The following is a 21,236-nucleotide window of genomic DNA, read 5'->3' as shown; positions in this document are numbered from 1 at the left end:
TTAGAGCCAATTATCAGTGCTATTTGGCTTACTATTCAATGAAATTGCATGTGCAAATTGGGCACACGCCTAAATTTGTGAATTAAATTTTTTTTGTTCCATTTACAGTGGCGTAGCAAGGGAAAAGGTGCCCGGGATGGTGGTACAACTTCTATATCCACCACCCCATCTTCTTCTGCTGCACACGCACGTGCCTTTTCCCTCCCCTGTACCTCTTTAATGTTCTCATCGCGAGCAGCAGCATCAACTTGCTGCCTGTGTCAGCTCTCCCTCTGATGTCACTTCCTAGGCGTGGGTCCAGGAAGTGATGTCAGAGGAAGAGCCAATGCTGGTGTGAGCAGCAGGTTGGGGTTGCTGCTTGCACTGGGGACATTAAATAGGTACAGGGTGAAGGGAAGGAGCACCCGTAGTAGTGGTGTAATGGGGAAGGAGTGGGGTGGAGGCGGAGAGTACGGGTACCAGTGCCTCCACCAAGACGGCATCCAGGGCAGACCACCTCCCCACCCTCCCCCCTTTACTATGCCACTGGCTATTTATATAAATTTGGGGAATCGTGCTACCGTACTGCCTTCCTTCAATTTCCTAGCAATCTTTGCCTGCTTAAAAATTTGCGGAGCAAGCTGGATCTTAGAGAAGTCATCAAAGGAGGACTATGCAGTTTGTGCTCATCCACAACGCTGCTATAAGTCTTATGCAACCTCTGGTCTTCCATCTGCCTACTACACTCGAATGCAGGGAGCGGAAAAGCAGTGAGCTGCCAAAACAGATCTGTGACAATACTGCAGACTGCCAGAATTTAAATACAAACACTACCCAACAATAAAAACTGTCACCAAGTCAGCTCCAACATCCCCCTCCCCATTTCACCAAATAAAAATTAAAACTGTGATCTTAGTAAGGAAGCAAAGCACCTCTTACATTGCTTTACACCACTATCTGAAACGCAGGATGCCAACTGCCTAGGACTGTTCCTAACTGATTTGGAGGGACTCAAGAAAAAAATAAGCAGGTAACCCTTAAATTCTTTTTCCTTCGGGTCCCTCCAAACCAGTCCAGATGCATGGAAAGTATCATAGCGGTGCCCCCCAAAACTGTGTCCTGCCTTGCCTACATATCCAACCTGTAGAGTAAGAACAGACATTGCCCTACAAATGTCCTAAGGAAGGGCCAGAATATGAACATTAAGTCTGTGCCCTAGTAGAATAAGCTCAGAACTGAAGAAACTGTGTTCTTGATCAAAGTAAGGCTGATATACTGTGTATATTCGAATATAAACCAAGATTTTAGGGCCCATAAAAATGAGGGTTTTGGTTTATATTCGAGTCTTGATCTTTCTTGCTTCCTCCCCCCCTCCCCACTAATCAGCACTTCTGTTCCCAACCCTGCCTGACTGGCAATTCAGTCCTACCTGCTAACCTGCACTTGTTTTCACCCCTGCTCAATGGGCACTTCAGTGCTACCACCTCCCCAACCTGATGACCAGCACATCTGTCCCTCCCTCCTGCACAGTTCTTTTCCCATCTGAAGCCGAGGCCAATGCTGTGTGTTAGGCTAGAGTGGGGCCTTGCACATCTGCACATGCTCAGGGCCTCTGCTGGCGCCTTTCTTTTCTGAGATTCTCAGAGAGGGTGAGAACCGGCAGGCCTTGATCATGCGCAAGGCCCGCTCCGGCCCAACACACAGCATTGGCCTCAGCTAAAGAACCGTGCTGGTAAGAACAATGCTGGTTGGCTGGAATGGAGGGACAAATGTGCTGTGATTAGGTGGTAGAACTGAATTGCTTGTTGGGCAGGGGTGAAAACAAGTGCAGATTAGTGGGTAGGGAGGTGGTAGGACTGAAGTGCCAGTCAGGTGGGGTTGGGAACAGAAGTGCTGGTTAAAGGGAGGGGGATGTAATCATCAGAGAGGGTATTTTGATTTATATTACTGGCAAACATTATAGAGGAAAAAAAGAGTTTAGAGGGTTGGGATCTGGGGTTAAATATTGGACTATGTAGAATAACTGTCTTTATTAATGCATGTCATTTTAGTATTTATTTGCTAGTATTGTAGTTATTCTTATATTTATTGTTAAAAGGCTATTTTTATACAGTTTTACCCAGGGAACAAATCAATAAAGGGGGTAGGGGCTCAAAGCACATGTGCAGATACTAGGTCCAGAGTCCGTTGGAGCTGGTTGGCATTGTGTAACAATTTTCTTTCTTTTAAATCACTGTACATGGTTTTCATCATAGTATGGACTCTGCAGGAGGCAAAAATACTTGTGATGTGGATAGCTTAAAATGTAATTCACAAGAATCTCCCTTTGAAAATATGCTTGCAGGCCTCGCATAACGTTTTGAAACTGCCCAAATAAAATATATAATCAACAGATCCCCCTCCCCCATTCACCAAATCTGCTTTATACACACAGATGAGCAACTTCGTCTGTAAAGAAGGTAGACATACATTGAGGCAGAATGGAGATTAGAAAGGCCTAGGTCTTGGCTGTTCTTTGAAGACATATTGTCATCCATTGGCGAAATGAATCCATCTGCGCCATCTTCCAGGTGCTCCAGGAAATTCCGCAAGCTGAAATCTGGCTTTGCAGTCACTACAAAATCTGATTTTACACTGTCATCATCTTCTGAGCCATCCTCTTCTTCCTACAAAGAGATAAGATACATATAGAAAACAAAGAATAAGAACATACGAGGCTGTTTCCTCCCCTGACCACATCACTTTTAATCCGGTTAACATATAAGCATATCGGAGGCAATTCCAGAACAGGTTGCCCAAATGTAGGCTTCTATTTTCCATAGTTAGTGAGCTACGAGGGTTCTTCAAAACGTCTCTGCACTTTCATATTTTTGTGGGAAATGGTTGGGACGGGAGAAGTGCTAAGAGGGCATGTTGTAGAATTGTCATGGGAAAAATGTATCACAAAACAGAATGATAATGTGGAAAATTGATGTAATTTGCTTTTGAGATATTTAATAGTGTTTAAAAAAATAAGTGTGGAAACTTTTTGAAGATCCCCCCCCTGTACAAAAAAGATTTGTGTGTTTTAAGTGTTCTTACAGAGTACTAAAATAGACCTGCCTTAATGTGTCTATATGTAGGTGTGCACATTTACAACAGGTCTATGGCTCATGTAAATACAAACACAGTCTTACAGTACTCTTCAAACAAAACACATTCAGCCCTGCCAATGTCCCTCCCCTGTGACCACCCCTTTGAGATTATGCACTAAGACATTTGCATGTGCATAATATACAACTGTGCTAAGTGCACAGTTGCCATATATGTACGTATGTGTAACACTTATCCAAGTGGATTCCAGTATTCTGTAACTACGAGTGCAAACTGAACTTACATTTAAAGTGATTGGCTTTAGAATTGGGGGAGAGGGAGGCAGCGAAAGTCCATGTGTACTTTACCCACAATAAAGGAGATTATTTTCAACTACAGCTATTGCAATGGGTTGCCTCCCTAAACTCCTTTGAAAACTATCCTTTGTGGGGGTAGAGTGGCAATCCTCAGTAGCTCACATTGTTGAAAAGCAGCTTGACAGTAAGTTGTCATGCCTAAATTATATAAATATATTGGTGCTGCTACACTGGCATCCCTTAAAGAAAAGTAGGTGCCTATATTACTTTAAAGAACAGGTTCCAATTAAACACCTGAGAGACATATTCCATAAAGGGGCACTTAACTGGAACCTGTTTCTTTAAAAGTGAATTGCTCTGCCAAGCTCAAGAGACTAGAATTCTACTACTGTAGCCTACAGAAAACGGTAAGCTCCCTATGAGAATTGTACCCGATTAGATCCATCCTTCCAATGTCATCAGAAAGCAGCATATCAGTCTTTTGAAGTTCAGGAAAGTGTCATCAGCATGCATCTGAAAGAGTATGTTTAAAGGGAGCACCCCTTCAGAGTCCCTTTGGAACCATCTCAGAATCAGCATGGAACCAACTTAAGTGACATTCTCTACAGTAAGATCTTCTGAGTGAATGTGTTTCTAGCCACAGTGTCATGGGGAAAAGAAACGGGCAGGTGAAAGAATATTCTGTCACTAACTCTGTGATGACGTATGGTCCCAAGGACAGTTTTGTACAGCCTAGAGGCAAAAAGGGAAACAATTTCAGGGACTCTTGAAACTTTATTAGAGATCGGTGTGTTGTGTCATTTTGCCCTATATAGTGGTTACCACCCCACTCTACCTACCAAAATTCTGGAAATGGCCCTGGAGATCCCCAGAAAAGAACGGCCAGTAAGACAGGCTATTAGGAACGGAAGTAGATTTGAGACTGAGTAATCCTTCTAATGCTTTACAAGTTTCAACAATAGGCCAAGACAGCAATTACTGTTCGGTATGTTAAATCAAGAATTGCGATGTCTGTGGCGGGAATAAAACTATAGAATCTTCTCCCTGGTATCCCGAAGACCTGTTTCTTAAGAAAATGTTAAAAACACAGCTGTATGTTGAGGCCTTCCTTTGAATGGCTGTTGGAGAGAGATACCTAATGAGGAAATTGAATTATCACTTATGTTTTTGAATCACTCAAGATTGATGATATGTAACTTTTCCTGTAGGTTTTCTGCTATTTTTAGTAGGTTAATGTTGTATGTTGAAAGTATTTTATGTATGTTGTCCTCTGAACCATTGTGAATGTTTTATTTTGTAAACCGCTTAGTTATAGGTGGTCAAGAAAATTTAGAAATAAATAAATAAATACTAGATGCAGAACCAGCTTGCATATTACCTTGTTAAAGCCTGTTACTTTTTCCCCTTGAGAGGGAGAAGCAGTAATCTACCCCCCCCCAAAAAAAAAAGAGGTCACCAATACAGTCGACTCCGTTTAAGTGCAAGCCTCTGGACCAGACCGCCACGTGCGCTTAAAAGGAGTGTGCGCTTAAGCGGAGTACCACTTTTTAGTCATGAAAAATCACAGTACGCTGTAGTTAAATGCAATAAAACTTTTATTCAGCAAAAAAACACACCGAATACAATTTAACACGATTCAGTTATAGAAACAGCACTGTTCCATCTAATGTAAACCTTTTTTTAAACCAACATTCTACTGAAATAATCAGTCATTGTTTTCTGCACGCAGATTGCATGATTCAGGGTGTGTATCTGACTGCTGATGCTGTAAAACTATCCATAGTCGTGACATCCATTTATCTCCAAATAACAACACAGTGTGTGTAGGGACTTCAGCGCATCCAAGATGGAAACAATCTCTGCAGGTCGTGATGACCGCAGCAGTATCTCCAATCCTCTATGTCAAAATAATAGAAGGACTAGTTGCCAAATTCCTCTCCAGTTACCTAGAAAACCAAAATAATACTCCATCCCACGCAATCCGGCTTCAGAAACAACTTCAGCACAGAAAATACTCCTAGGATCTCTCTTGGACACAGCCAGACATCATCTCAGCACAGGAAAAAAAAATGATGCTGATCAGGGCAGGATTAACCAATAGGCCAAGTAGATATGTGCCTAGGGCCCGAAATTGGCAATGCGGGCTCCACCCCGATTGGCAATGCAGCCCCCCCCCCCCCCATCGACAGAAAGTAAGACAAGCAAGCAACGCAGGTAAGAAAGGCAACGGGAACTGTAATTTTGCAAGCGGTGCTGCTTGCCCAAAGCTTCCCTCTGACGCAGCTTCCTGTTTCCGCCTAGGCGCATGGTGAGGTGGGGCGGGGCAGGGGGGGGCCCAGTGTACTTGTGTGCCTAGGGGCCTTTGACGAATTAATCCTGCCCTGATGCTGATACAACTAGACCTGACCGCTGCATTCGACCTGGTGGACCATAACATAATACTACAAATCCTAGATACAATAGGTATCACAGATAAAGTATACTCATGGTTTGAAGAAAAATCTGAACCTTGGTCAAACCCCTGCAGAGTTCCCCAAGGATCCCCTCTATCCCCGATTCTCTTCAATCTCTATACAGCCTCCCTCAGCTCACACTTGGACAAACAAAGCATAACCTCCTACAGCTATGCAGATGACATTACCATTCTTATACCCTTCGATCAACCAAAACTCTCCATGACAAACACAATACACCTAACACTAAAATCAGTAGCAACCTGGATGAAAGATCACAAACTGAAATTGAACCCAGATAAAACTAAATTCATCCTCCTAGAAAACAACAAAATACCAACCATAACCAACATTGAAATCAACACAATCAACTACCCCATACAAGCCACCCTAAAATTACTAGGAATAACAATCGACATATGCTGCACCATGCAACTGCAAATCAATAAAAAAATACAAAAATCATTCTAAGTCATGAGAAACTTAAGACAAGTTCGGAAATTCGAGAAAACACAATTCCAGCTCATAGTTCAGTCCCTAATACTAGGCCTACTTCACTACTGTAACATCCTCTATCTCTCTTGCCCAGCAACTATAACAAAACAACTACAAACTATCCAAAACTACAAACTATCCAAAACACAGCTTTAAGACTCATCTACTCATTGAAGAAACATGATCACATTACAGAAGCATATCTCAAATCGCATTGACTTCCAATCCCAGCAAGAATACAATTTAAATTCTACTGTCTACTATTTAAGACTTTATATGGAGACAGTCCAAACTACCTGAATAACCGCCTCATCCACAACACCTCAACCAGACATAGGAAAACTCACACCCCATTCTCATACCCCCCAATTAAGGAGGTCAAACGGAAAAAACTATATGATGGCCTCTTAGCCACTCAAGCAGCCAAATTAAACAACCAAATCGCCAATCTACTGATGGCATCCCTAGATTACAAAACTTTTAGAAAAGAAATAAAGACCATATTCTTCAAAAAATCCCTGAAAAAAGAAATTAACACCACAAGTTTCAAACACCACCTCTCACTAAAGCCAACTACCCCAAACAAATAACCATACTCATTTCCTATTCTCTCTGAAAATGACCAAATTTCTTTTTTTTGGTAAGTTCTTGTTGTAATACTTTCTTGATAATTCTTTTGTAATCCGCCTTGAACTACAAGGTAATGGCGGAATAGAAATCCCTAATGTAATGTAATCAGACTCTTGGTTGTCTGCAGTGTCCTTTATGACTGTACAGATATAGGAATTAGTGCTGTCAGATGATGTGGGCACATCGTTGTCAACGGCGACATACAGCTCAAGCTCTTGTGGCGAGAGTCCAACTGGGAGTTCAATGGACCAAGTGTCAGCTTCAGTTGTCTCATCAGATGTGTGAACGAAGCTCGCCTTTCAATAGCAATTTGAAATCGTTGATGATGAGACTCGACTCCATGCCTCCAGTACCATGTGAAGAGAGTTGAGCACCGTCATTTTTTTCATGAGCTCAGCAGCTCGGGGGTTGGATTCTGTGCTTGCATCAATCACTGCCATCACATATCTTAAGATGAGTGACATGTAATGACGTTTGAAGTTGGCGATTATCCCTTGGTCCATTCATTGGTTGGATCAAAGAGGTCGTGTTTGATGGAAGAAACATGAGTTTGATATTGGTTAGTCTTACATCATTGCTGTGTGCTGCACAGTTATCACACAGCATTACAATGTGCCTCCTACGCCTTCTCATCAGATTGTCAAGCTTCTGCAAACATTCAATCCACAGTGTCACCATCATTAATGCATTTTTGTTGCTTTCATATTCAACAGGCAGGCATTTAATGTTTTTGAAGCACCGAGGATTTCGATTCTTCCCAATAACCAGTGGCTCAAGCTTTTCACTACCGTCCATATTGCAATTGAGCAGCAATGTCAATCGTTCCTTTGGCACCTTGAAGCTAACAGTTTTGTTGTTTGAAAGCCAATGTTCCATCAGGGATGGCACACTAGTACAGGTCCGTCTCATCAGCGTTGAAAACGTTGCATGGTTCATATCCACCAATGACTGATGGCAACACTTCCATGAACCATCTTTTTACACCAAACTCATCCGCGTCTTGTTTTTCGCCATGCTGCTTCTTAAATTTTATGCCGTTATGAACTTTCCACCTCTCTAGCCATCCGTTTGTTGCTTTGAAGTCTTCTACACCCAGTTCTTCGGATAGCTGTGCTGCTTTCTCCATCAGCAGAGGCCCACTGATTGGCAGTTGACGACTTCTAGCTTCAACAAACCATCGCAGCAACACCTGTTCAATGTCTCCAAACTTCCCAATTCTTTTCCGTTTTCTGGTAGGATTGCTATTGTTTTGCCAGTCTTTTAATATGGCTTACTTTTTTTTTGTAAATCTGAGAAATATTGGTTAGGATGAACGCTGTAATGTTTTGCAATAGAGACCTGAATCTCCTGTTAGTCAAGTCTCTAAGACATTGACACGATCAGCCAAAGACAATGACTTTTTGTCCATGCGACGCCATGATGCTGTTCCGAAAGTTCGAACACCTGGCCAGGCCTAGACTGCTGATCCGAAACAAACACGTGGCTCATCCACGTGAGAACGTGGTTACTTTTAACTGGAGTGAAAGTAACGTGAACGAATAGAGGTGGGACCTATAACATCAGTGCGCATAAGCGGATTGTGTGCTTATCAGAATTGCAATTATCCAGAGTTTACATCCATTGACTTTAATGTAAAAAAAAAATGGGACTATGATGGTAGGCTGCAGATAATCGAAGTGTGCGCTTAACCGACATGCACTTAGGTGGAGTCAACTGTACAGAAAAATGGAAGGCAACAAATAGGAGAGAAGATATTTTCTCTAGTTATTTCAATTATGTTAATTTACATCTGAAAAAAAGTCTGTATTAGAGGGGGAAATAGCTGGTGCTGGCAAAGAAATATAATTACAGATAGCTCGGTTGGAAGAAATTAATAGTCTATTAAAACTTTGATTAAGTGAAATCTTATGCTGGAGAATAAAATTGAGAGGATAGAAAAATGTTTATAGGTATAATTTATACTTGCTTAATTTCCCTGTATGCAAGCTTCTTTTTGTGGAAGAGACTGAGATTTTGGGAGTTTTTTTCAATTCATGAGGGGAGGGAGGAAGGGTGGGAAAGGTATAAAAGGTTTGTTGGATAGAATGTTGTTCTGTTGTATTGTGTTGGCTATATTGGCTTTTCATTAATTAATGGATTTTTTTTTTTAATTCTTCTGAAGTTGTAAGCAATGTTAAATTTTTTTTTTTTGTCAATAAAACGTATTTCAATCAAAATGTATAGGCAGGCTACACAAGTAGCAGGAATATACTGAAATGTCTAATTTTGATGCTTCCACTATTGTGAATATTGAGTGGTGGTACTCAACTGACAGTTTACTGAATACGTATATATTTGAAACCGTTTTAAGTTTGATGTTTTGGATTACATGCGCTCAATGTTGACCTCACTTATAGATTCATATACAATATTCATTCAGTCATTTTTGTACATATACACAGATAGCCAGAGTAAGTAGACCAAGTATGCTAAAATTTAGGGAATAAAGAGATTATGTACTTACCCTGGTAAGCTCTTTTCCAGTAGATAGGCAAGACATTCTAGACAATAGGGTTATTTCCCTTTAGCCACATGCTGCAGAAGAAATCCACTCCAGATTTTTCACTCTGCCTCTGTTGTATTTCACTGGGCTTTCTAGCTGCAGCATCAATTAGTACCCAAGCATGTAAGCCACCCACTACTCGTGAAATAGAGGCACCTGTAACAACAGGCTCAAAGTATTCTGCTCACAGTAATTAAACAGTACCATTAACCACCAACATCGGCTTCAAAGGAGCTCAGAAACTACTCCTCAAGAAATGGAAACACATGTTCTGCCCAAAAACAAAGACGGGTTTCCTGAGCTAGAGGAGTGCTCTTAGTATCTCCCTGGCAACTGATGTAGGCTATTGCTGTCGCATTGCTGGAGAAGGGCCTGACTGCTTGGCCCTCCAGAGTCTTCTGCAATCTCATCAGAGCTAGCCGAATGGCTCTCAGCTCCAACTAGTTGACTGACCACTTCCACTGCAAGGGTGTCCAACACCCTTGAACAGGACAACTATTGCAATGGGCTCCCCAGCCCCAAAGCTGGCATCTGTCATCATCATGATCCAGGAGGCAATGTGTAGCAGCACGCCCCAGCGGAGCGATTGCGGGAGAAACTACCAGTCCATGCTTGTTTGGGCTTCCAGAATCCAAGGTAAACAATCCTACAGGGCATCCCTGTGCAGAACCTGCAATACAGCAAAGCTCACTGACGAGGATGCAAAAGCGCCCTCGCTCAAGGAACCACATCCAGCATGGCAACCATGGAGCCTAGAACTTGTAGATAACCCCAGGCTGACAGAAATGGCCACAGTAGAAGGGAAGAATTCTGGGCACACAGTTTCTGCCTGCGAGTTTCCAGAAGATAGATGTGGCCCTCCGCCATGCCAAAAAGGCCTCTCAGACATTCCAGCGATTGAGTGGGCATTAGAAGGCTCATCCTGAAACTGACAATCCAGCCCAGGTCTTCCAGCAACTGGAGTACCCGTTCTACTGTGTGCCATCCCTCAGCCAGTGAAGGAGCTCTGATTAGCCAGTTGTTCAAGAAAGAGCAAACCTGGATTTCTCACATAAGCTACCACTACCACCATCACCATGGAGAAAGTCCAGGGCGGTGTAGCCAGCCCAAAGAGTAGGGACGAGAACCAGTAATGTTGTTCCAGAACAGGCAATTGCCTGAGCCCAAGTAGTTGGGTGGTATTGGCTCAATAGCTTGAAAATCCAGCAAGCGCTGAACGGTGTCTTCAACCTGAGCGCTCTGTCCGGGTGACCAGAAGGAGAGTCTATAAACTGTCAGAGGTTGAGCCAATTCTAGCTGGTAACCCGACTGAATAATGTTCAAGATCTACTGGTTGGCTGTATTGTGCATCCAGGCAGGAAGAAATGCTGACAGCTGGTCCCCATCCGCAGAGAGGCATCCCTTGGCCTGGATCATGGAGCCTTTCTGGCAGAGGGTGCAGAACGGTAGGTGGAAGGCTGGGAATACTTGAAGCCAGTATACCGTCATCAGGAGCCCTGTGAAAATCTTTATGAGGGGGCACTTACATACAGCCTGGAATATTGTGAGCCACAAAAATTAGAGCAACCAGAACCCCTGAAGGGTCTGTGTCTACTATCAGGAAAAGTCTACGGGAGAAAGTCCATCATATCACATCACAGAATCCATGAGATCATCCAGACCTTTGACAAACAAACAATAACTGCCCCTTAAAAGGCAGCCTAGCCAATGTAACCTCAGAAGAGAAATCACCAGCCCACTGTAGAATCTAGAGCATTCGGTGGGCAGAGATGGAGTATGCTGATACCTTTGCCAAACTCATATAATATCATCCAATGCAGCAGCTATATAAATTTGTCGCAGCCAGGAAAAGTTGAGGAGGGGAATCTACTGCCTCTTTCTCCAGAGCGTGTAGTCGAGCAAGACAAGCGTGTGGAAAAACAAACAGCACCAAAGCAACTTTGATGCCTAATGCAGCTGTGTCAAAGAGTATCCTGAGGACCACGTCCACATGGCAGTCCTGTATATACCCTGGGCTGCCCCGAAATCTGCTGACACTCCTGTGCCAGAGGGGATAAGCGTGATATCACAAAGCAAATTTCAGAGAACCTTCTGCAGAGAAAAACTGCTCCGAGACCAGAATGCTTACAACAGGGTGCCAGGGAAAAGTAGCAAACTGTGAACGCACACCACCAAGCCAGGAGGAAGAAGTGGACGGAGCCGGCTGAGTGACTAAGTGCAATTCCTGCAAAGACTCAAAAATAAGGACAGGCAGCACAGTAAAATGAAATAGGCGCAGGACAGAAGAATCATCCCCAGGATGCAAGCCCCCAGAGGGATTCCCAGCACACAATCCTATCTTGTTTTGGTTTTTTTCAGGAAGCGCAGAACCTGCAAACAATAAGCAGTGATTGAAACATCTACATCAGGTCCTCTAAAGGAAGGTCAGGCAGTGGGCAAACGGCAGCAGGCTGAGGTGATACCATGCCCCAAGGCACAACGCCACTCAGAGATGCCTCTTCGGCTGTGTGGGACTGCACAGGGGGAGAAACCACAGTCTAAAATTCAGACCCCGAAAATGAAATAGATGGAGAAAAGTGTCTGGCTCTAGGGTACAGAGTCACCCTATGGTGACTGAAAGTGCAGTTCTTAGGCTGTCCGCAGTCTTGAGAATGGAAGTACCAGCCATGCCGAGCCTCGAAATCACTTAAGGTCACTCCGCTGGGCTAGCTGGGAATTTGGTTACCTGCTTTAGCAGGGGAGAATCTAAGTTGGATGCTGCTACCCCTGCCCGCTACACCAGGTGGCAAATGGATGCTCCAAAAGCACTAAAATTGTGCAATCCTGGCAAGAATCCACAAGAAAATAGCCCAAGGACTCCATCCCAGCAAGTTTCCAGTCAAAATTTGCAGTTTTGAAGAAGCAGAGAGCTTTAGAAAAAAATTTGCTAAAAATCCAAGATGGTCGCTGTCAAGAAATTCACGCCAAAATCACAGTACTTTTCACGCTTCCCAAACTCTAAAACCAGCAATTTTAGGATTTTTCAGGAGGGGTAACACAGGGGAACATCCAAAAACATTGAAAACCCCACTTTTCAAACCTCCCCTGTTGTCTCTCTCAATCAACCTGTGTACTAAGTGTGACCTGACAGGATCAGTGCTGGAAGTCCACATTCAGCACTCTCATAGTAGCTGGATGAGAATATTCACTGCCACAATGCTGGGAATGCTGCTACAAAGCATCTTCGGGCTGCTAGTCAGACTCCAATGTCTGACCATACCTCCTGATGAGCACCAGAATGGGCAGAGGTGCCACGATGCAGCTGGCACCCTATGAGACACCACCGAGTCTCCTAAGGGCGTCTACCAGCCTGTGCTCGACCCTCTGATTAACAGAAGGTGAGACTACCTCAGGAATGGCCCTGAGCTCCAGAGAAAACTATGCAGGCTGGCTAACAGGTACCTGTAATCAGTGGGATCAGCCTGTCAGCTACAGACCGAATTCTGTGAATTCTCACACGGGAAGAGCTTTAAAATTGCTCCAAGCACCAAATTACCTGAAAAGGGGACAAAATTACATCGAACTAAAATAAAATGGGAAGAGCAGAACAAACACATCTGCAGTCATGAGTGCAGAAGCAAAGAACTGATGGTGGAGCTAGAGAGCCCAGTGAAATACAACAGAGGCAGAGTGAAAAATCCAGAGTGGATTCCTTCTGCAGCATGCGGCTAAAGGGAAATAACCCTACTGTCTAGAATGTCTCACCTATTACACTGGAATAGCAAATATGGCAAAGGAGATGGATCAAACACCTTAATTATCTGTTCATCATAAGGGCTTTGTTATTGAGCTCTGCGCACTGTAAGGTCCTCAAAGGATAGCAGTCAGGCCATTTTGCAAACACTTTCAGGTGTGGAGCATTATGTGACAACTATGAGCCTCTCAGTATCGACTTAAGCAGTTGGAGCCAAGATTCTTGAACTACTAATTCTAACACAGACTCATGGGCTGATGCTTGGAACCTAATGCTGGTGCTAGATACGATTAATGCAGGACTAGTACTGGCGTTAGGGTACACTTAATGTTCACAGAGCACTAACGCTGGACACACCAAAGATTAGTACAAATATAGTCAATCTTGTTTAAATTGAGATCCTTAGATAGTCCCTCCAATGTTCAGAAACAGCACACAAACCAAACCCTGCCATTTCCGCTGGAAACCTAATTCTAGTTCAGAGCTGGCATGAGGTTTCCAGTTAAATAGGATTTCCAGGAAACAGGAGGCTGAAAACTGTTTTGCTGGGCTCTCTCTTGGGGATCGGGCTTTCGGAGAATGAGCTTTCCACGCAGACCCAGGTGGAGAATAGTTTAAAAGATCTTTTGCTAGCCGCTAACTTCTGAAGGGTGACACGCCTGCAGATCTGCTCACTGCTTCTCCCTTATCCTATTACCACGGACACTTTGCTTTGCTATCAGAATATCAGGTATGGTAGCTAAAAAAAATAAAAATAAATTGGGGAAAGTCTTGTTTACATTTTTTTTTTTTATCATTCTCTTGTCTTATGCTGGAGATCATAAGTAATTGTCCCAAAAGGCGCTGGTGCCTTTTCTCCCTGGCCATGCACTGGGCTTCCTGTTCTCCTGTTTGACTGGGCATGCACATAAGAGTTTTGCTTTGGTGCACATGTGATAAGCACATTTTTCCCCCTCATTATTTGAATGCTATTAGTGTTGTGCATTGGGAAGATATTCACCTGTGCTGGAGAGAACAGTGCAGGAGTAAGGAGAAATTAGGTTCTTACCTGCTAATTTACTTTCTTTTAGCTTCTCCAGACCAGTAGAGGTTAACTTTACGATTGGGTATATATCTAATCATGACCAGCAGGTGGAGACTGAAAACAAAACTTTGGGACAGTATATCCTAGCCCCTCCTCTCTATTTCCCTCAGTCTGCCGAATAGCCAAGCAGAACCAAGAACTGGAAAACAACAGAGAGAAAAAACAATACTCCGAAAGGAGTAACAAATAACATACCCAAAAATGCTGTTGGAAAATGCAGAGGAGAAATTCCCGAAGGAAGAAGGTCCCCACAGCTCGCCAGCTAAGCCAGCCGAGCCACAGCCGCTGTTCTTCAATTCTCCCCGGCCCTAGAAAAATACTAGAACCCGCAGCAAAAACCAAAAACTGCCCGCGCAACAGCCCCAACAACAACAACAACAGACAGGGTGGGGACCTCTACTGGTCTGGAGAAGCTAAAAGAAAGTAAATTAGCAGGTAAGAACCTAATTTCTCCTTCTTTAGCACTCTCCAGACCAGTAGAGGTTAACTTTACGATTGGGACGTACCAAAGCAGTCCCTCTCACGGGCGGGACCCCCGAAGGGCCGATACCAGAACACGCTCACCGAACACCGCGTCCCGACGCGCCTGAACATCTACCCGATAATGCCGAACAAATGAATGCAAGGAGGACCAAACCGCAGCCTTACAAATATCCACCGGAGGCACGAGCGATGACTCAGCCCAAGAAGCCGCCTGACCCCTAGTGGAATGAGCCTTGAGAAACTCCGGAACCGGCTTCTGACTCAGAAGATAAGCGGAAGCAATCATCTCCTTGATCCAGCGCGCAATAGTAGCCTTAGAAGCGCCAGCCCCCCGACGAGGACCCGCCAGAAGCACAAAGAGATGATCGGAGCTCCGAAAATCCCGGGTCCGCTGCACATAAGCATGGAGGACCCGACCGACATCCAACTTGCGCAGCTGTCGTTGCTCAGAAGAACCCTCCCGACTACCCAAGACCGGGAGGACCACCGATTGATTGACATGAAAAGGAGAAACTACCTTCGGCAGAAAGGAAGGAACAGGCCGCAAAACAACCCGCTCCTTCGAAAACTCCAGGAAGGGAGCCCTACAAGAGAAAGCCTGTAGCTCCGACACCCGTCTAGCGGAAGTAATGGCCACCAAAAAGACCGACTTCAGCGTAAGGTCCTTCAACGAACAGCCATCCAACGGCTCGAAAGGAGGGCGCACTAGAACAGAGAGAACCAGATTGAGATCCCAAGAGGGAATCGAGGGCCTTATGGGAGGCCTGATCAACTTGGCCGCCCTAAGAAAGCGAATCACATCAGGAATGGCTGACAAACGCTGACCTGTCACCAGCCCCCGAAAAGCCGACAGGGCCGCCAGATGAACCCGAAGAGAAGACCAGGCCAGGCCCCTATCCAGGCCATCCTGCAAAAACTCTAGAATGTTAGGCAGAGAAGCGCGAAAGGAGACCACTCCCCGCGCTCGGCACCATTCCTCAAAAAGACGCCAAACCCGTACATAAGCCCGAGAGGTAGAAAGCCTCCGGGACCCCAAAAGTGTAGAGATCACCTTGTCGGAATATCCCTTCTTACTCAGGCGGCCCCTTTCAAGAGCCAAGCCGTAAGACAAAAGGGAGACGGGTCGAACATGGGAATGGGACCCTGCGTCAGAAGATCGCATCCGAGAGGCAGAGGAAGAGGATCCGCCACCAGATGCCTCACCAGATCCGCATACCACGGACGACGAGGCCAATCCGGAGCCACCAAGACCACCAGCCCCGGATGGCGAACAATGCGAAGCAGTACTCTGCCCACTAATGGCCAAGGAGGGAACACATACAACAGCCCCTCCGTTGGCCACGGTTGGACCAGAGCATCCAGACCCTCGGCCAGACCGTCCCTGCGACGACTGTAGAAGCGGGGTACTTTGGCGTTGCCACTTGTAGCCATCAGATCCATCAGGGGCTGCCCCCAAGCACGCACTAGCAACTGAAACGCCTCGGCGCCGAGACACCACTCTCCCGGATCCAAGAAGTGACGACTGAGGAAGTCCGCCTGAACGTTTTCTACCCCGGCAATGTGAGAGGCCGAGAGGTCCAGAAGATGCGACTCCGCCCAAACCATGAGCCGAGCCGCCTCCTGCGCCACCAGAGTGCTCTTGGTGCCCCCCTGACGATTGACATAAGCCACCGCCGTGGCATTGTCCGACAGGACTCTGACCGACTTGCCCAACAAAAGGGAGTGGAAAGCCAACAGCGCCAGCCGGACCGCCCTGGTCTCCAACACGTTGATCGACCAGGAGGCCTCCTCCGTGGACCAGGTTCCCTGAGCTGAGTGACCCAGGCACTGGGCCCCCCAACCCAGGAGACTCGCATCCGTAAGGAGCACCGTCCACTGCGGAAGATCCAGACCCACCCCCTGAACTAGGTGAGGGGTCCGGAGCCACCAACGCAGACTGCAGCGCGCCAAGCCTCGCAGGGGAACCGGAACATCCATCCCGTGCCTCTGGGGAGACCACCTCCGGAGCAGAGCATACTGGAGAGGACGCATGTGGGCCCGCGCCCACCTCACCACGTCCAGGGACGCCGCCATCGACCCCAGGACCTGGAGGAAATCTCGCGCCCGAGGACACCGGGACGCCAAAAGCAGGCGAATCTGAGACTGCAATTTGCTCACCCGGGCCTCTGGGAGGAAGACCTTCCCCAAGGAGGTGTCGAACAGCACCCCGAGGTACTCCAGACGCTGAGCCGGAACCAACCGACTCTTGGAAAGGTTGACCACCCAGCCCAGCGACCGGAGAAACTCCACCACCCGAGCCGTCACCCGGGAGCTTTCCTGCAACGACTTGGCCCGAATTAACCAGTCGTCCAGGTAGGGGTGTACCAGGATGCCCTCCGACCGCAAGGCTGCCGCGACGACCACCATCACCTTGGTGAACGTCCGGGGAGCCGTGGCCAGCCCAAAGGGAAGCGCACAGAACTGATAGTGCCGACCCAAGATCGCAAAGCGCAGGAAACGCTGATGAGAGGCCCGAATAGGAACATGCAAGTAGGCCTCCGTCAGATCGAGAGAAGTGAGAAACTCCCCCGGCTGAACCGCCAGAATGACCGACCGCAGCGTTTCCATACGGAAAGAGGGAACCTTGAGAGCCCTGTTGACCCCTTTCAAATCGAGGATGGGCCGAAAAGTCCCCTCCTTCTTGGGCACCACAAAGTAAATGGAGTACCTGCCCGTGCCCCACTCCGGGGGGGGCACTGGAACTACTGCCCTGAGATCTAGCAAGCGCTGAAGGGTCTGGCGAAACGCCAGCGTCTTCCCAGGAGTCTGACATGGAGAAGCGAGGAAAAAATCCGGCAGAGAGCGGGCGAACTCCAGGGCATAACCGTCCCGCACCACCTCCAGGACCCACTGATCGGACGTGATCTCGGCCCATTTGGGAAAAAAGTCGCGCAGCCGGGCCCCCACCGGAACCAAGGGGGGCGCCGGCAAGGCATCATTGTGCAGGACGGGAAGCGGGGGAACCGGCGGAGGGATTCCCTGCCCCCCGACGGGCCCCCCGAAAGGGCTGCATGCGCTGGAAGAACCGACCCCGGGAAAACCCCGGAGACTGGAAAGAAGCAGCCCCACGCCCAGGGCGATACTTGCGAAATTCCCGCAAACGCCCCCGGGCCGCACCACCCCGAGACGCCGGGCGGGCACGGTCCTCCGGCAGACGGGGAACTTTCGAGTCCGACAGAGTCTGAATCAACTTATCCAAGTCCTCTCCAAATAAAAACGACCCCCGAAAGGGAAATTTAGTAAGCTTAGCTTTGGACGCAGCATCCGCCGCCCAAGCGCGCAGCCACAACACACGCCGTGCGGCCACGCCAAAAGCCATGGACTTAGCCGAGATCCGCACCAAGTCATACAGAGCATCCGAGAGGAATGAGGCAGCCATCTCAATCTTCGCTACCTCCTGATCCACCAGAGACCAGTCGTCAGACTCTCGATCCAAGACCCGCTCTGCCCACCGAAACACGGCGCGAGCGACCAGTCCCCCACAAATAGCCGCCTGGACCCCAAAGGCAGAGACTTGAAAATTTTGCTTAAGGATGGTCTCCAATTTGCGCTCCTCAGAGTCCCGCAAGGCAGAACCGCCCTCAACAGGCACGGTATGCCGCTTGGAAATAGCCGAGACCACCGCATCCACGACTGGCGAAGCTAACGTAGCCCGATCCCCTTCAGGAATGGGATACAGGCGAGCCATGCTGCGCGCCAGCCGAAACGGCGTCTCCGGCGTTTTCCACTGCTCAAGAATAATATCCCGAATATCCTGATGCATAGGAAAAGAGCGGGAAACGGAACGGATCCCTCGTAACAGAGGGTCCCCCACACGCGGAGTCTCCGGCGGCGCGTCCTCAAAACGCAAAGCCGAAGAAACCTGTTGAATAAGGTCAGGCAGCTCATCTCTCTGAAAAAGGCGCACCACGGACGCCTCGTCACTGGAGAACGGGAAACCCGACAACCCGCCGCCAGCTTCCGTCCCCTCCAGAGGGTCCTGGAATTCCTCAGAAGGGTCCAGGTCCTCCTCCAGACCGACACGTTCCTCCGACCACAAATCCTCGTCCCACGACACCCGCGGACGCTTGGACAAGAGAGGCGGCGGAGGGGACGTCACGTCAGACGAGAGAGGCAAAGCCGCAGGGAGCGCGGAGGAAACCCCACCCCCCGAGACCCCCTGGGCGCAACCGGGACCCCCAGCCGCCTGAAAATAGGCTTTGCATAATGAAAAGAAAAAATCAGGGGAAAAACCCCCCGAGGGTCCCAAGGGACTCCCTGCCACAGCAGGGGACCCAGCAGAAACCTGCCCCTGCTTAGCCAAAACAGGGGGAAGGTCACCTGAGGTGGAAGACAAAATGGAGGGGCCAGACAGAGAAGATGGCGTCTTTCCCGCCAAAACAGCTCCCTCCATAGCCTGCAGCGGCTGAGAGACCTGAATAGTCTCAGCCGCTAAAACAGGCAAGCCGGCATCAGCTGTCAAAATATCAGCTGAGAGGGAATCCTCTAAAACCCGACCGTCGGCGGCTCGGGGAATCCCTCCGTGGGCGGACGGAGAAGACCGGGCTTCTCCACCGTTCCCTGCCGACTCGCGAGGCACCATCGGCGGGGAGCTCTGGGCGCCTGCAGCCGCTGCCGACGGAGCTCCTCCACCGCACCGGCCTGAACACCGCTTGCACAGGCCGGCCGCGAGTGCCTCGCGTCTGGAGCACAATGAGCACTTTTTCCCTTTAGAAGTGCTCATTGCTCCATACGCGACCTAGCTGTAAAAAAGTGCCGGTTAGTTGAAAAAATACAGTAAAATACAGTTTTCTTAAAGGGATACAACCCTCCAGACCAGCACTACCTCAGGATTTTTTTTTTTTTTTTACAGAACAGACTCCACAGGCTCTCGAAGCAATATGCCTTGCTTGATTTAGGGGGCAAGGCTTACTGCTGAGGCTCCTCTAAAAAAATATGGGGAGGTGGAGGAAGTGGGGGGAGGGACTCCGCTCGTGACCCGCCGGGTTTGACACCCCCGAGGTCGGACGAACCCCCAAACAGAGTCCGTCCAAGCTCCGTCCGGCTAAAAACAGGGACAATAAACCTCTAAACAAATTCCAACAGCCCTACCAAGGGAGATGGGTACAGATCACTCAACACCTGCTGGAGACTGAAAGAAGACTGAGGGAAATAGAGAGGAGGGGCTAGGATATACTGTCCCAAAGTTTTGTTTTCAGTCTCCACCTGCTGGTCATGATTAGATATATACCCAATCGTAAAGTTAACCTCTACTGGTCTGGAGAGTGCTAAAGAATGAGCATCGGCCTGACAATGGCTAAACTAAAAGCCCTCTGCTCACCTGCTAGCACAAAACTAGCAGATCACCTGACGATTAGAGAAGGGTGGATGTGGTCCCTCTCCACAAAAGTAGAAGTGAGGAAGAAGTAGGGAACTACAGGCTGGTAAGTCTTTCTGTGGTAAATAAAATAATGGAAACGCTTTTAAAATGGAGAGTAGTTCAGTTTCTGGTATCCAGTGGATTACAGGACTCGAGGCAACATGGGTTCATTAGAGGTAGGTCCTGTCAGACAAATCTGATTAATTTCTTTGATTGGGTGACACCAAAGAATCGGATAAAGGGAGAGTGCTAGATGTGGTGCATTTAGATTTTAGCAAAGCCTCCAACAGTGAACCGAGTGCCTTTCTTTTTAAAGATGCGTTCAATACTTAATTGAAATGTTAATTTGCTCTTTCATCAATTGCTCTTTTGTCTACTTTTACTTTTACCTATTTATTTGTCCTCCTATTCCTGTTGTGTTTTACCTTTAATTGTTGATTCTTTCCTATCAAAGATTGTATTTCTATCCCATCTGTCCTATTGTATTCTTGTCTTATCTTAATTAGTTTGTTTTGTGATTTATCCTCTTGTTAATTATATGGTCTATTTTATGTATATTTTAGACAATTTATTTTACCAATTTGTACATCGCTTAGTATTTGGAATAGGCGATTAATCAAATAATAAATAAACTTGAAACCCCAAAGTGATGGACTGGGTCAGGAACTGGTTGAGTGGAAGGTGACAGAGAATAGTAGTCAATAGAGATTGCTCTGAGGAAAGGGATGTTACCTCAAGGTTCGGTTCTTGGGCTTGTTATTTTAACATTTTTGTAAGCGATATTGCTTAAGGGCTGACTGGTAAGATTTGCCTCTTTGTGGATGATACCAAAATCTACAATAGAGTAGATACCCCTGGTGGAATGGAAAACATGAGGAAGGAGCCAGTGAAACTTGAGGAATGGCTTGAAATTTGGCAGCTAATATTTAATGCTAAGAAATGCAAGGTCATGCATTTGGAATGCAAATACCTGTGGAATTGGCATACTGGGACAGACCGAAGGCCCATCAAGCCAACCATCCTGTTTCCAACAGTGGCCATCCCAGGTCC

At 47.0% G+C, this 21,236-nt stretch overlaps 1 protein-coding gene across 6 annotated transcripts in view; it reads right to left on the bottom strand.

Moving 5' to 3' along the window:
- FAM13A (family with sequence similarity 13 member A) overlaps nucleotides 1-21,236 on the bottom strand; it is a 416,553-nt gene that overhangs the window by 18,059 nt on the left and 377,258 nt on the right. For all 6 annotated transcript variants that reach the window (XM_033959097.1, XM_033959069.1, XM_033959088.1 and 3 more), the window contains one exon: nucleotides 2,449-2,645. In XM_033959097.1, coding sequence (XP_033814988.1) covers nucleotides 2,449-2,645 — 197 coding nt within the window. The remainder of the gene's footprint in view (nucleotides 1-2,448; nucleotides 2,646-21,236) is intronic.

The sequence above is a fragment of the Geotrypetes seraphini genome, chromosome 1, assembly GCF_902459505.1.
Source record: "Geotrypetes seraphini chromosome 1, aGeoSer1.1, whole genome shotgun sequence".
Lineage (NCBI taxonomy): Eukaryota > Metazoa > Chordata > Amphibia > Gymnophiona > Dermophiidae > Geotrypetes > Geotrypetes seraphini.
Note: the sequence above shows the minus strand (reverse complement) of the source record. Positions and strands in the feature narration are given on the sequence as shown.